General features: G+C 30.7%; 2 protein-coding genes across 2 annotated transcripts; both read left to right on the top strand.

The window, feature by feature from the left end:
- The first annotated feature begins 2,173 nt into the window (after positions 1–2,173).
- LOC125824341 (4-coumarate--CoA ligase 2-like) lies at positions 2,174–6,293 on the top strand. Its single transcript, XM_049503704.1, is given in 6 exon segments — positions 2,174–2,810; positions 2,813–3,240; positions 4,334–4,532; positions 5,422–5,635; positions 5,716–5,818; positions 5,908–6,293. Coding segments are annotated over 6 exon segments (1,713 nt in total). The 3' UTR covers positions 6,040–6,293.
- Positions 6,294–7,703: 1,410 nt separating this feature from the next.
- LOC125824342 (60S ribosomal protein L7-3) lies at positions 7,704–10,354 on the top strand. The gene is made up of 7 exons (XM_049503705.1): positions 7,704–7,804; positions 8,151–8,333; positions 8,423–8,520; positions 8,600–8,657; positions 9,429–9,508; positions 9,615–9,717; positions 9,913–10,354. Exons 2-7 carry the CDS (start codon positions 8,160–8,162, stop codon positions 10,126–10,128), a joined length of 729 nt encoding a protein of 242 aa, XP_049359662.1. The 5' UTR covers positions 7,704–7,804; positions 8,151–8,159; the 3' UTR covers positions 10,129–10,354.
- Positions 10,355–16,995: the final 6,641 nt, after the last annotated feature.

Raw genomic sequence — 16,995 nt, 5'->3', positions numbered from 1 at the left:
GAGAACTGTTTTTCTATCTTACTAAGATAGAAATAAGATTTGTGTACATATTTTCGGATCACACTTGGATATGTTACTATTATAATCTTTCATGATATGGTATAAATTTCAATTAATCGAATATTTTAGAATTTAGAGTACATAAAACACTACATCTATATTGGAGGTGCTTGGAAGGAAATAGACAGCTACCTTAATTAGTAGTTCAAGATTAAATGACTAAATTATTGTTTTAAGATAACATTTGACAAAGAAAAAAGAATGCAATTAATTGGATAATAAGTTGTGGTGCTAAAGTGAATTACTTTTTTTTTGTCCAAACCAAAACCAAAAAAGGAAAAGAATATTCAATACTCCCTTAGTCTCATATTAATTATCAACATTAATAAAAACATCAATTCCAAAATATTTATCAATTTACAAAATTAAAATAGAATTAATAACTTTTTTTGTTTTCAATTTCCCTTAAAATTAACTATTTTTAAAGTAAAAAATATTAATTATATTGTTAAGAGTTAAGAGTAAATTAGTAAATGCATTTCTTGTTTATGATTTTTAATAAGTCATGTAAAATAAAAATGTAACAACTAATACGAAACAAAAGGAATATTATTATTGTGAAACTTTTGGTGCTCACAACACTAAATATATGTAAGTTAACAAAGAAAACAAAGCATGCAAACAAATATATATAACTATTTTTAGTATGAAAGTAGGTAAGCTGTACCATTTGTTACATTGTGTATAGACTTTTTCAAAGTTTTGACCTAGCTAGATTTAATTTTCTTTCATATAAAAACACATTATTATTATTATTATTATTATTATATTACAATATAGGTTAGTGTATTAATATAAGTTATGTTTTTTCCTAGTTGTTAGGTGAGCATGTACGTACACTTTGCTAAACGTAATATCTCCACATGAACTTCTATCTAAACTTGCTTGCTGTTACAGGTTAAATTACACTAATAATATCAATATCTGAATCGTCCAAGATTGAATTACAAAGAGCAAATCATATATCTTAATATGGTCAAACAAGTTAATGGATTCAATCTTGATTTATTTCCAAATATAACCCTTGATTAGTATAACTATTAACTTTAATGAAGAAAAGGTTTCTATTAACGTATAGACTTATTATAGTATCATATTTTTCGAAATCAATTTTGATTTACAACCAAATTGTAATCTTTGTGTTTATAACACATAAATAGTTGAATTTGCAACTGTTTGGATATTTAGATATATATAATTGATTGCAATAATTCAATCGTAACCATAAGAATATACCATATTAAATTCTTTCGACAAATATGGATGCACTATATAGTCCGCTAAACACTCTATTTAAAGTCGAGGATCATATGTTTACTTCGTTTTTAAAATCTGATATGCGAAAAATCGTTATTTTCACTAACATTCTGATTAATAAAAAACAATTTAATTTGTACCCTCTATTATTACTATAAATTGTGTATAATAAGTATTGAGTTTAAGTTCTATACATTAACGATGAAAAAATATATACACATAATCATATTGCTTATTAGGTATTTATTGCTGAATATCATAATAAACATCAATTGATAATATACTAATTAACTTTCTATATCATATAAATTTCACTCATAGTGTAAACACAACTTTATAGTATTAGTAATTACATAGTTTTCTATTCTTTTATGTTATTTTACTATTTGTTGCTTTATTTTGTAATTCGTATTTTGATATTATATTGCCATTTTTTAAAATCCTTTTATGAATAACTTTCTTTTAAGTCGAGAATCTATTGAAAACAACTTCTCTAGTCTCTATCTATAAGCATAAAGATGAAGTTTGTATACATCTTATTCTTCTCGAGTTCATTTTATGAAATTACACCAGTTATATTATTTTTGACGTTCTACTATATATAACTTAAATGCATAAAAATAATGAGCTGGCCAAGGTAGCTTATCCACTTTTATATGCTTTTCTAAACCATTTTTTAGCCAATAGCAAATCCATTAATTTACTAGGCCCCTCTACCATCACCTAATCCTCTTGCCTTTGTCTATAACTTACCAATTCCCAAACAAACCAAAGTTGAATGTAAAGATTATTCATCTAAGTTATACCTATAAGCCACCTTCTCTTTTCTCTCTCTCCAAAGCAAAAACAAAAGATTATGGAAGAAATGATCAACAAATTAGAAATTAATCATCATGATCGTGATGATCAATACATTTTTAGATCAAAACTTCCTAATATTTACATCCCAAATCATTTACCTCTTCACAAATATTGCTTTGAAAACATTTCTCAATTTAGTTCACGCACTTGTTTAATCAATAGTGCCACGGGTGCGACATACACTTATGCCGATGTTGATCTTACTGCCAAAAGAATCGCCCTCGGGCTCCACAAATTCGGTATCGAACAAAGAGATGTCATCATGCTCTTACTTCCGAATTCACCCGAATTCGTGTTCTCGTTCCTTGGAGCGTCACTCCGAGGCGCGATTAGCACGACTGCGAACCCGTTCTACACTCCGTCCGAAATCACGAAGCAAGCGAAAGCATCGAACGCGAAGCTCATCGTAACACAATCTTGCTACGTCGATAAAATCAAGAGTTACGCTGAGGAAAATAGAGTTAAAATCGTGTGTGTGGACGATTCCTTGCCGTTGCCCGATGGATGCCTTAGTTTCGCGGAGTTATTGTTAACTACTACTCATCAATCGGACGAAAACAATTGCAATGATGACAACATCATTTTATCTGATAGTGTAAAAATTCTTCCTGATGATGTGGTGGCATTACCTTATCGTCCGGTACGACGGGGTTACCAAAAGGAGTGATGCTAACACATAAAGGACTTGTTACAAGTGTGGCACAACAAGTTGATGGTGAAAACCCTAATCTTTATTTCCATAGTGAAGATGTGATCATGTGTGTTTTGCCATTGTTTCATATTTATTCTCTCAATTCAATTTTGCTTTGTGGATTGAGAGTTGGTGCAACTATTTTGATAATGCAAAAATTTGAGATAAAAGGATTAATGGAGTTAGTGGAAAAATATAAAGTAACAATTGCACCATTTGTGCCACCTATAGTATTGGCTATTGCAAAAAGTCCATTGGTAGATAAATATGATTTGTCATCTATAAGGATGATAATGTCAGGGGCAGCACCAATGGGAAAAGAGCTTGAAGATACTGTTAGAGCTAAATTGCCTAATGCCATACTAGGACAGGTAAAATCCTACAATTTTTTTAATTTCTTTTTATATAATTTTTTTTTTTAAAAAATATTTTATAAGTTTTAATTTCTAGTGTTACAGAAGAATATTTGCACTCAACTATATGTATATAGCCGGCCTAGTGATTGAGATGGACTAAAAGAATTAAGTAATTTCGTTTCATTTGTCTAAGTTTTGATAGACAGATTTTTCTAGTATCTATACTTGAGTTATTAGGTACCTGAATTGAAATAGTTGATGTGTATGCGCGAGAGCCATGGCTCGGACACCATCATCATAAAAAAGTTTTAAGAGAACATAATATTTGTTTATGGTGTAAGAACACAAACAAATAATTAATAATCTAAAAATTAAGGTAAATAATATGCTATAATAAGTTGAAGCACACTTGTGGTATATATATTTGTCCCGTTTCAATTTGTTTGTTTGATTTTAATTTGACATAGAGTTTAAGAAAGTAAGAAAAAGACTTTTGAATCTTGTGATTTAAACTTAAAGATATGTAGAATATATCAAAATATCTTTTAGTTTTCTAGTCTAAAACATATCACGTGGAAAATTAGAATTAAAGAGTTGTCAAAAGGGGAAAGAGCCATTCTTTTTTAAAAAAAGGGACAAAAAAGAAAAGTAAGACAAATAAAGAGTGAGTGTGTGTATATATATATATATTTTATATTAACATTGTATATTAGTTAAGCTTTACAACTAAATAGATCTGGTTTGCGAGGAGAAAACAATGATAGGAGGGCGATCTATTTAACATTCCCATGTACATTCTTTTACATTAATCTATCTCGAAAATAAATGATACATTTTTATATTTAGAGATAGTTTGATTTTACCCTTTTATTTTCCAAGTTATAAATCTCATTTTTATGGATCATTATAATTTTCATTTAGATGACATGATAGTACTACTATTGTCAGTGTATTTTATTACATCAAATGTCAATTTTGAACAAACAAAACGGCATTTATGGCAAAAGACATACATAAAGCTAGAAAAAGACCAAATCATGTGCAATTTGGGCTAAAGTCTTTAAACTAATGTTATGACTTATTGTGATATACACATTAAATTGAATAGGGATATGGCATGACTGAAGCAGGCCCAGTATTATCAATGTGTTTAGCATTTGCAAAACAACGGTTTGATGTCAAATCAGGTTCCTGTGGGACAGTTGTTCGTAACGCCGAGATGAAGATCGTCGATAGCAACACCGGAACATTGCTTCCCCGGAATCATGCCGGAGAAATATGCATTAGAGGTGATCAGATCATGAAAGGTGATATACGCGTTCGCGTTAATTCTAATATTAAGTATATCGATAGAGATCATAGTCAGGCCCAATAATATTAATTGACCCAAATAATACACTTTATTGTTGTGTTTTGATCCAAGTATAATGAGACCTAGAAGTTTTCTGGCCCATTAAAATACAATATATGGGCTTCAACAAATGTTTAGCCCATGTTTATTGGCTCAAATATGAATTGTTTCTTTTCCAACTCCATTTAATGCACAACTCACACAAATCTCACTAGTTTAGGAGCTAATTACTTAGATATACTTTAGTTTATAGTTTTATGTATTTTACTGAATTTTGGTGCCTCCAAATACATGTATCTCAAAATTCAGATACACGAGATCAGATTTAGGTGTAATTTGTTCTAGATACACTACATCCAAATGAATTCGTATATATCTGAGATACATAGCAAATCTCGCTCACCTCTCTCCCATCTCGCTTGCCACTCTCCCAAGTATCTAGTATCCCAGATACATGCAAATCACTCCAGATACATATATCTAGTTTGTATCTAGTGTGATTCGCATGTATCGGGGATACATACGAATTAATCTCGCTCGCCTCCCTCTCCAATCCCGCTCGCCTCTCTCCCTATTTTTGTGTATCTGGTAGCAAAAATACATGTATATAAGTGTAAGATATGTAGGAGACTCTTAATTAGTGGTGAGATACATAATATTATGAAAGTATAGGTAATAATAGTATATATGGTAATGATATATGCCCACTTATGCAGTTTTTCCTTTAATGTATTGATCGAACTTTTATATATTGACAGTGTGTTTCCGCACACTCTCTTTTCTATTTTTGCTGCATATAAGTTTATACTAACCTAAAACAAATTCGAATTTTCGAATATGAATAGGATATTTGAATAATCCAAAAGCAACTGAGGAAACAATAGACAAAGAAGGATGGTTACATACAGGTGACATTGGATACATAGATGATGATGATCAAGTGTTCATAGTCGATAGATTAAAAGAATTAATAAAATACAAAGGATATCAAGTGGCTCCTGCTGAATTAGAAGCTATGCTTATTTCTAATCCAAACATTATTGATGCTGCTGTTGTCCCGTAAGTCGTTACGATAAAATTAGTTTATGAATTTTTATTTTTTTTAAATTTGAATTAATGACATATCCATTTAATTATAGGATGAAAGATGAAGTTGCTGGAGAAGTTCCTATTGCATTTGTAGTGAAAGCAAATGATAGTAATATTACTGAGGAAGAGATTAAACAATATGTATCCCAACAGGTAAATATCATTTTTTATTAGTTCGTTTAAAAAAATATATTTAGAAATAATTTAATCATACGTAATTAATAAAATTATGTTGCGTACAGGTTATATTTTACAAGCGAATAAATCGAGTATTTTTCATAGACGAAATTCCAAAAGCTCCATCAGGGAAAATACTTCGAAAAGATTTAAGAGCTAAGCTTGCAGCAGATTTAGCTAGTTCACTTTTGTTATAGATTTTTTTTTTTAGATATTCTATATGTTTTTTGTTTCTTTTAATTATTTCATGATATATAGGAATTTGTAAAAAAATATGAACCAAATTTATGATATGCTTATAATTGTTTGATTTGTATATTGAACCAACGAAATCACTTTTGGCTATACTGACTATGGTGTTTTTTTTTTTTTGGGATAGCATTCGTCTTCCACTTATCTCCCTCCACTAATGTAATTATTTATTTATGGCTTAATACATAATTAGTTTTTTAAAATTTGTTGTGATATTCACTTAGATACTGAAATTAAGTCTTGTTCCAACTGAACACATCAACTTTTAACACCCTTTCGATTCATGATTCGTCTATTAGATAATTAAATTAAACACATAAAATATGTCATCTTCTTTAAGTATAAGCATTAACATCAAGTAGAAAACGCATGAAATTTTATGGCTAATTGAGGTGAATGTATATAACTAAAGAAAATAACATAGTATTTTATATGGTTAACTTAACTATTTCATAGACATATGAGAATACACAATTTTTAAAATAAAAATACCCTAGCAAATTTATGAAATTGGTTATGTATTAAGTTTTTTTTTTTTTGAAAAGCATATACCTATAGGATATACAATTCACATATTGCATACTTAAGTAAGATACTGTGATTCAACTATATTTACAATTGTATATCACTAAGAATACAAAAAAAAGAAAGTCAATTGAATAAATTTACTATGCATATAACTGTTGCAACATAATTTTTAAAGGGAAAATTATTAGAATATGGACCAGTGAATATCTTATCGAAAATAATCTCATGTGACCTTATAACAAATGAATTCAATTTCTAAAGAAGTATGTCTTACTAGATGTGTTCGTTTGAGGTACACAAATTAAAAACTTAACTCATTTAAAGGTCAAAATATTCAATTTTAATACTATGTTACTCCTTCCATTTTAATTTGCTTTACATATTTTGACTTAACTCGAAATTTAAGAAAATAAAGAAGATTTTTGAATCTTGTGGTATAAAATTAACGGAAAAAGAACAAATATACCCATGAGCTTTCAAAAATGGCATACATATACCCTCAGTTATATTTTGAGGTTGTATATACCCTTACCATCATACTTTTTAGTCATATCCTTGTACCAAACAGAGAGACACGTGACAACATCTTAACAATTTACCCAATTTTGTAGGTAAAAAATAAAATAAAATAGGTTATATTGTTAAGATATCACCACATGTTTCGCCATTTGGTGTAAGGATATATAAGGCTCAAAAGTATGACGATAAGGGTATATACAACCTCAAAAGTATAAATAGAGGGCATATGAATACAATTTTAAAAGTTAGGGGGAGTATATTTGGCCTTTTTTCGTAAAATTAAAAGTATGTGTAATGTACCAAAATGAACTTTAATCTGATGGTTTTAAACATACTATATAAAATGGGAAAAAGGACAAATCTATTCCCAAACTATCGTAAATGATATACAGATACCCACTATTATATTTTTGGTACATTATTGCTTTGGCCGTCCAAAAACTAGAGCATATATTGTTCTTTGTCCTTATAAAATGACATAAAATGGATAATTTTGAATGTTGGAACTAAATTTGGGCCTGATTAATTGGGCCACGTAGAGGCCCAAAAGTAAGAACATATTCTCCAGAAACCCTACTACATAAATCAAATGAACTTAGCCTCAGCTAGTTCAGAGAAGGAAGAACGCTGCAGAGAAGAGACGCCGCCGCAGGAATCCTTAGGGTAATCAAATTCTCGTCTTCGCTTTATGTTTTGCTTATGAGTTTATCAATCTTTTGAGCATTTTTTTTTTTTTAAATCATACTTTTTGAGCTAAAGGAAAAGATACAAGGCTTAGGCGTTTTGGAATGGGCTTGTGTATGAAGTTTAAGCATTTGATCGAATCGTTGACTTGGGGTTTTAGATAATAGCCTTAGTTTTTGATTTGTTGAAATGGGTTTGTGTCAAAAGCTTCAATTTGTTTGATTCTTGATATTTTGTGTGTGTGTGTGGGAGGGGAACGTGGTGTTATCTGTTTTTTCTGTTCAGAGTATTGCTGTGTTTCTAAACTTGTATTTTTGTGCTCTAGATTAGAGATATGGGCGAGGGAGGTGTAGTAGTCCCAGAGTCGGTATTGAAGAAGCAGAAAAGGAATGAGGAGTGGGCTCTTGTAAAGAAGCAAGAGCTTGCAGTTGCCAAGAAAAAGAGTGTTGAGAATCGCAAACTTATCTATAACAGAGCTAAACAGTATGCGAAGGAGTACTCAGAGCAGGTAATTTATAAACTCAAATGTCTCAGAAAATGATGCTGATTTTTTCCCTCTATTAATGTGGTATTTAAGAGTTTGTGTTATGCATTTAGGAGAAGGAGTTGATCCGTTTGAAGCGCGAGGCACGATTGAAGGGAGGATTCTATGTTGATCCAGAGGCTAAGTTGCTCTTCATCATCAGAATCCGTGGGTAAGATGTTGCCTGATTGTTTAAATCAGGGATTTGATGAATTGATTCTTTTTTATTGACTGTCATTTTGAATTTTCAGGATTAACGCAATGCCCCCTCAGACAAAAAAGATTCTGCAGCTTCTCAGATTGCGACAGGTGAGTTATTGATGTTTCCTGTTTAATATATATAAAAATCCGTAAGGGGATGCTTATTCAAGTTTTTAGCTGGTTCTAAAAAATGATGATCTACTTTATGTATTATTGGATTATATTTTCCTTTCTCTAGTTTCCATGCCACTCTGTAACTTTAAGTGATTCAATCTGCTCAACTTGGATGTGGACTGCACCATTATTATGGTCAGTTACATGTTGTTTTCAGTCCGAAAGATTTAGAGTAGCATTTCAGCTTCCAATTTCATCTATTTACATCCATGCCAAGATAACCTTTGACATTCAACTTGGATGGAGGAGTTGATTCATTCATTTCATTTTCTAACATCTAGGCTTTACATTATTTAGTCGATTCATTCATTACACTTTCTTATCATGTAACCTTGCACATACTTTTATCTTTTACCCTGTGATAGTACATGATTGGACTGCCATTTTACTTGGTACATCTTTTACTTTTTGTGGTTACTTCATGATTTCCACTAGTGAGTTGTTACGAAGACTAAGTTGTGTTGTGAAAGGACATACCAATCTCTGTCCAGGCATTACAGCTATGCTCTTGTTTTAGATTGCTTGTTCTCTTTTCTTAGATCTTTTCTGAAGATGTGATGACTTGCCATTGAATTGCTTTTAAACTTTTGTACATGGAGTATTTTTTTGGTTTTCTCTATGTAAGTCTCTCTTATTGTTCTTGTTTTAGTACTTACCCTGCTCATTTTTGTCTGTCTAATGAGATGACTCTTTGCTATATGACAGATCTTCAACGGTGTCTTCTTGAAAGTTAACAAGGCCACCGTGAACATGCTGCATAGGGTTGAGCCATATGTTACATATGGGTATCATTCTATTTGTTTTCTAATGCGTTGTGTCTTTCTGAGGTTAATTTTGATTTTGGAGTTCTTCTATCTGTTATTGATTGATGAATCTCTTCAATTTTCCCAGCTATCCCAACTTGAAGAGTATTAAAGAATTGATCTACAAACGAGGTTATGGAAAGGTAGACAAGCAGAGAATTGCTTTGACCGACAATGCTGTTGTTGAGCAGGTTGGTGCAAAGTATATTTGTAATTCATTCATAGTGTCCTATCAAACCTCTCTTTAATATATAATATAAAACATAACACGTAGAATTGATTCCGAGAAGAACTTGGTTGTTGTAAATTCAAGAATTCCCCAAGCTTCAAACGAAAGGATACCCTAATCTCTACAGCTTTTTCATCACAATGTTCCCGTGTTGTAGGTGTTGGGCAAACATGGAATTATTTGCATCGAAGATCTCGTCCACGAGATCATCACTGTGGGACCACACTTCAAGGAGGCTAACAACTTCCTATGGCCTTTCCAACTCAAGGCACCTCTTGGTGGACTAAAAAAGAAGAGAAACCACTATGTTGAAGGCGGTGATGCTGGAAATCGCGAGAATTTCATCAATGAGCTCATCAGGAGGATGAACTAAAGCATCATCTCTCACTAAGCTACATTTTTGTTTCTTTAGAAGTTTGTTTTTTGTGTTTTGAACTGTTTGTAATATTGAACTAGACGCACGCATTTCTATCAGAGGTTAAAAAATAGTCTTTGGATTAAGTATACCAGTTGCCTCTGGTTTTCTCATTGTTCAATATTAAAATGGAAGTGTGCTTTGTTCAATTTATATTTATGGTTTCTGCCATTGGGTTTTGAACATTGATATTCTTACTCTGTTTCAATTTGTTTGTTTTTGACATGATACCCTGTATGAGAAAGTGCTTGAATCTTATATTTGACTGTGACAACGGCGTGTCAATAGCTGCTTGCACGAGACAGAACCTCATAAGTCTTCCCAAAATTGCCTATTTTGAAACACACCTTCAAATCTTGTTGTTCCACACCAGTTCTTTCACGACAATTTTGAAATCATGATTTCATATCGTGATATCAAATCATGATTTCAAATTCTAATTTCATATCACATGAACATGAGCCATAGAATGCTAAGCTGCTATCCCAATTACTATACAATAATCATTAAAAGGCTCAGATGTAAACTCACTGACATTATTATCTAAAAGAATTCTCTTAGTTGAATATTCTGAAAACTCTGCTTTTAATATTATTAATTGAGCTGATAACCTCACATATGTCATATTACGAATTGATAACAAGCAGACATGTGATCACCTTGTAGATATTAATTTATAAACTGGAAATACGTTAAAAAATGCACTTAAACTATATAAAATAAACAAAAAAATGCTTTCAATTGATAGTTTGGTCTAAGAATCTCCGTGTTTTCAATAGTTTGGTCCAAAAACCATATTGTTACTTAAGAAAATAATGTACTATATTTTACTAATTTTTTTTATTGTTATCTAAATAAAAATTAATGATGGGATTACAATATAAGTAATGTTGCACCATAGATATTTATCAAAGTAATTATGATCCGCCGATTCAAATAAATATAGAAAGTTTGATAAATATGAAAATAATTATAATTCATATAACATCGTGTCATTCTTTTACAAGAAATGTATGAATTTGAAACAAATCAATATACACACTCAATGATGTTATCACGTAGATAGAGTCATTCAACACATTAGTTTGAGTTCATCTTGAGAAGTACTAATGAGGGGCTTAATCATAGTCGCCCTTAAAGTTGTCCGCATATTTTACTTAGACACCTTAATTTAGTCTTGTAACTATTAAACACATAAATCTTAACAAATTTATACCTATTTTGACATAAAATCACAATTAATTGGAAAATAAATATGTGGGTATTTCAAACACCCGCAAATAACAAACATACCAATAAAATGATGACACATGACATTGGATTCAACTTTTAAAAAAACACTATTTAAATAATCCAAAATGAATTTTAAGAAAATAAAAATCTATTGTTTTGAATTAACCTCCCACACCGCATCTTCTTCTTCGAGACCTATTTCCATAGCCATTCTTGTAGTAGAAAGTATTATTTTCAATAGCTTTACGTGACTAAAGAGAGTATAGCACATGTTTTTTGACATGTCTGTGTCTTATAGAAATGATTTTTGAACAAATAAAGTGTTCAATAGACACAAAAATAGATTGAGATGTTCAAATAAAATATGCGGACAATTTTAAGGAGATGCATATGACTTAAGCCGAAAAGAAATATTTTAGAATAATGACATACGTTGAATTTGATAGGCTTAAATGAAGTATTATTTATTAATTATAGTTCATATTTTTTTAGTTCTATTACCGATGTTTTAAACTCATATATAGTACCATCGTAGTATATTATACTGGTTGAGGTTGGAATATATATATATATAATATGGTATACCTTATTGTTTAGTCAACGACATACATAAGTCAACATAATTTTGTGTATACTTTCATAATGAATTGTCATTATCATCACAATCTCCAATTGCTAGGACCAATATGGAAATTTCATTATGAGATAATCATTTTTTTTATATTTCATTAAATAATTATCAAGTTCCTTACCTTTTTTATTATGATGGAAAGATAATAAACATTATTCCTTTTTAAGCTAGTAATGGATGGAAACAATTTAATTAAGTATAGATTTTTTTAAAATTAAAGTCAAAGATCCTTAACTATTTCTCACAATATAAATAACACCATCACCATCTCACTTATCACAACAAATATACACATTAACTCTCAAATATTTGTACTAATATAAGCATGGGCATCAAGAGTGTTTCACTTCTTCTTTTTACGCTCCTTATACTTTTCATAGGTATTTTTAACCTACATTAATTAATTTTTTTATGTTATCTCAAATCATTTGCAATTTTCACATACTTTGGCATTTTAATTTTGGACCTAATATTTTAAAATTTCAATTGTTTTTTCATGATAAAAATCTAAATGTCAAATCGATCAAATTTGTATCTTACATCCATCTTTTCATAATTGTGCATCTATCATCTCGAAATTCTAAATACGTCTCTGTTTGTAGGTTGCAATAATATAGTCGATGCAGCTGGAAAGTGTTGTTTGGATCACCCAGATATAAGTCCATGTATAGCAGGGAAAGATGATAATCCAGAAAACGATGGCAAATGTTGGATATTTTGCATTGATTCATGTGAGCGTGGAGGAATTTGTAAAACAGTTGGACAAAAGACTTTATGTCATTGCACATGTTCTTAGTTTAATTTCTACAAAAAATTAAATATGAAAATTATATTTACATTTATTCATTAAAGGGCATTTTCGTCCTTTTCGTTGAATCATAGTGAATGCTTTATTTCTATAAAATATGTTTCTTTTTAATAGTATGAAGTTCGATGAATTTTCTGTTGAAATAAATTTAAATTTATTCCTCTTAAGGTAATTACGATAGGAGTTAGGAATTCAGTCAATAGAATTTGTTCCAAAATAATCATTCGACTAAAAAAAAAGAAAAAAATGGTCTATTGAATAAATCATCCTTTCTAAGTATTCATTTTTATTTTAATTTTTATGGTATATTATAAGATATGTGGGAATAATCATGTACCCAATAGTTATATGAGAAATATACATTGATAATTAGTTCAATCGGAGCTTCCATGCTCCCAAAATATTAGAAATATCAAAAATTTGGGATCGATTTATTTAAACATTGTCAAAGTGACTTTTTTTTTTTCCGTTGAAATCCACCGCATTTGTGAAGAACATGTTTGTAAAGAATAATCCTCTCAACAAAAAACTGTAACAATTGTGTGTACTAAAATGATCATTATTTTCTCATATGAATTTAGAATGTGACAATTCTTTTTGATATAATTTCAAAATTGCGATATGATATAATAGTTCAATCAAAGCTCAAGTGGAAGCTCATATTATTCTGGCAGTACTATAAAATTTCGCCTTCATAACGAACATTCGAGATTCATTCGAGATCACCCAAACACAAATCAATAGTATAAATCAATTATAATATATGTTTAAGATATGTCTGAATAATAAAGTCGCCCATCTGAGAGTGATTGTCTTGATAGAGTGTTGATCGTTGTCAACTCTAAGCTCTAAGAAATTTATAATTTCATCTAATGATTCAGAACACCCCCAAATGTCCCAGGAATCACACCAATCATTCAAGAAATTAAAATCACCCTCAATACTAAATAGAATTGTTAGTACTCAGACTCAACTTTGTTAACTCAAAATGTTGGCTTTGGTGAAACGTTTCAAATTTCTAGCTTTCAAAAATTGAAATCTCCACCAAACTTCACCGATCATCTCAAGAGTCGTACCATACATTCTCGCAAGTCGTAGATATTAAATAAAACATTTTATAAAAGACCGAACCCTCCCTAAAGAACTAGTCTAAATAGGTACATGGCATTCTAAAAATGTATAATTTATACGTGAAAATAAGGAAGCTGTTGGAGATCATCATCGTCTTCACCTATGAAACATCGCTGAACCTGCACCCAAACTACGACAAGTGGCATAACGAAGATTAGTATCACTACAAATACACCTATTTGTGTAAATAATTGCTTCATTTATAAATCTGACCCATTGGGTCTAGTTTGACTAAAAAAAAATTCACTACAAATACACGTTCTTGTAGGCATCATCGATCAATTTGAACCTACGACATAATTAAAATAGACATTCATAAATAGACATACAATATGAAAATTCCACCACCCCAGTCTTTATCCACTTGCTTTTACCATCCCTGGTATAACCCCCATAACTAGTATAATTGATTCCAACTTCCTTCCTCATTCCACTGCCAACTCCACACTTTAACATTTGACCCTCTTTCCATTCCAAGACTTTCCAAGCTTACCTACCAGATCTTAACCTAGCCCCTCTATCACATAAAGATTTTTTTAATTACAAGACCACTACTAACTCTGTTAACCAACCTACCAATCCTCCCTCAAGTTCTCATGCTAACACCCTGACAATTTCAGATCAGTACTTAAAACTGACACCTTAGACCAACTCATCCTTCTTGACTCAAATCCCAAACATCAGACATGCTCTAGACACTGAACAACCATAGCCATCCCCAACATTTAGATATACATTAGACCCTCGGTCATCTGCCTGACCTATTAATCACGACCTTGCCAAAAAAAAATCATACAATAATATCACAAGAAATATATAGCCCGGACTTCCGTCCTTACGCTAAGTTAACATTCACATGAAACATGTCCCATATGATCACATACCAGCCATGCCTGAGTCCAAATCATCTTCCAAGTAATCTAGACCACTCAAGGATCCAACACACATATATCACATAATAAAAGGTAAATTCGATTCACTCATGGAACCACAAATACACACCTGATCCTCTCAAGGGACCCACACTCAAACTATTAATGTACCCGCGCGATACTCGAGCCAATAAGAGTTAGTGTTTATATCAAGCATGACATCCAAGTCAATCGTTAGTATTTCTATATCGGCGTGGTACCCAAGCCAACCAACAATCACAAACAATCATGCACAAACACCATTACAATGAACAATGACACTTGAAATCCACAAGTAAAGTAAATAAGTTCATTGTATGAGATTATCAACATAATGTCATTGCATATCCTTTCCTATGATTTTCCTAACATGCATTACAAAAGTGATACCATGAAGCAGTAAATACGCTTACCTATATTAGACAACACACAACTATCACCTCTATCTCAATGGCCCGATACTGGACCCTATTATGAGTACACATTTATTTTTCTTGATTCTCATAAGTCCCAAAAATAGATATAGCCCAGCAACTTGATAATACCCTATCTTACAATTCCCATAAATACCGCCTCAACAAGAAAACTCAAGGTTAACAATCAAGAACTAGAGAACCATTTTCCCTAGTCATTGTCTTTTTCCTCCATAACAACAATAAACAACAATCTTTAGCCATCCGATTTTACTAAATTTTTTATTGTTATCTTAACAAAAATTAATGACGGGATTATAACGTAAGTAATGTTGCATCATAAATATTTATCAAAATAATTATGATCCGCCGATTCAAATAAATACAAATTTGAGAAAGTTTGATAAATATGAAAATAATTATAATTCATGCAACATCGTGTCATTATTTTATAAGAAATGTATTCAAACTTTAATGTATGAATTTGAAAAAAATCAATATACACACTCAATGATGTTATCATGTAGATAGAGGCATTCAACACGTTAGCTTGAGTTCATCTTGAGAAGTAGTAATGAGGGGCCTAATCATAGGTGACCCTCAAAGTTGTCCAAATATTATACCTAGACACTTCAATTTAGTCTTGTACCTATTAAACACTTAAATCTTAACAAATTTCTACCTATTTGACACAAAATCACAATCAGTTGAAAAAAATGCGGGTATTTCAAACGCCTGTACATAACAAACATATCAATAAAATGATGACATGTGGCATTAGATCCAACTTTTAAAAAAATCTATTTAAATAATCCAAAATAAATTTTAAGAAAATAAAAATCTTGAATTAACCTCCCACGCCGTGTCTTCTTCTTCAAGACCTATTTCCATAGCAATTCTTGTAGTAGAAAATATTATTTTCAATAGCTTTACGCGCCTAAAGAGAGTGTAGTACACATTTTTTGACATGTCAGCATTTTATGTCTTATAGGAATGACTTTTGAACAAATAAAATGTTCAATAGGCACAAAATAAGGTTGAGGTGTTCAAATACAATATGTGGACAACTTTAGGGATGCATATGACTTAAGCCGAAAAGAAACATTTTAGAATAATGACATGCATTGAATTTGATAGGCTTAAATGAAGTATTATTTATTAATTATAGTTCATATTTTTTAGTTCTATTACCGATGCTTTAAACTCATATATAGTACTATAGTAGTGTAATACTGGTTGAGGTTGGAATATATATATAACATGGTATACCTTATTGTTTAGTCAACGACATACATAAGTCAACATAATTTTGTGTATACTTTCATAAATGAATTGTCATTATCATCACAATCTCCAACTGCTGGGACCAATATGGAAATTTCATTATGAGATAATCATTTTTTTTATATTTCATTAAATAATTATCAAGTTCCTTACCTTTTTTATTAGGATGGAAAGATAATAAACATTATTCCTTTTTAAGCTAGTAATGGATGGAAACAATTTAATTTAAGTATAGATTTTTTTAAAATTAAAGTCAAAGATCCTTAACTATTTCTCACAATATAAATAACACCATCACCATCTCACTTATCACAACAAATATACACATTAACTCTCAAATATTTGTACTAATATAAGCATGGGCATCAAGAGTGTTTCACTTCTTCTTTTTACGCTCCTTATACTTTTCATAGG

The sequence above is a fragment of the Solanum verrucosum genome, unplaced genomic scaffold (genome assembly GCF_900185275.1).
Source record: "Solanum verrucosum unplaced genomic scaffold, falcon-dt-bn FXZP01000022.1, whole genome shotgun sequence".
Taxonomy (NCBI): domain Eukaryota; kingdom Viridiplantae; phylum Streptophyta; class Magnoliopsida; order Solanales; family Solanaceae; genus Solanum; species Solanum verrucosum.
The sequence above is the reverse complement of the archived record's forward strand: the minus strand, read 5'-3'. Positions and strand labels throughout refer to the sequence as shown.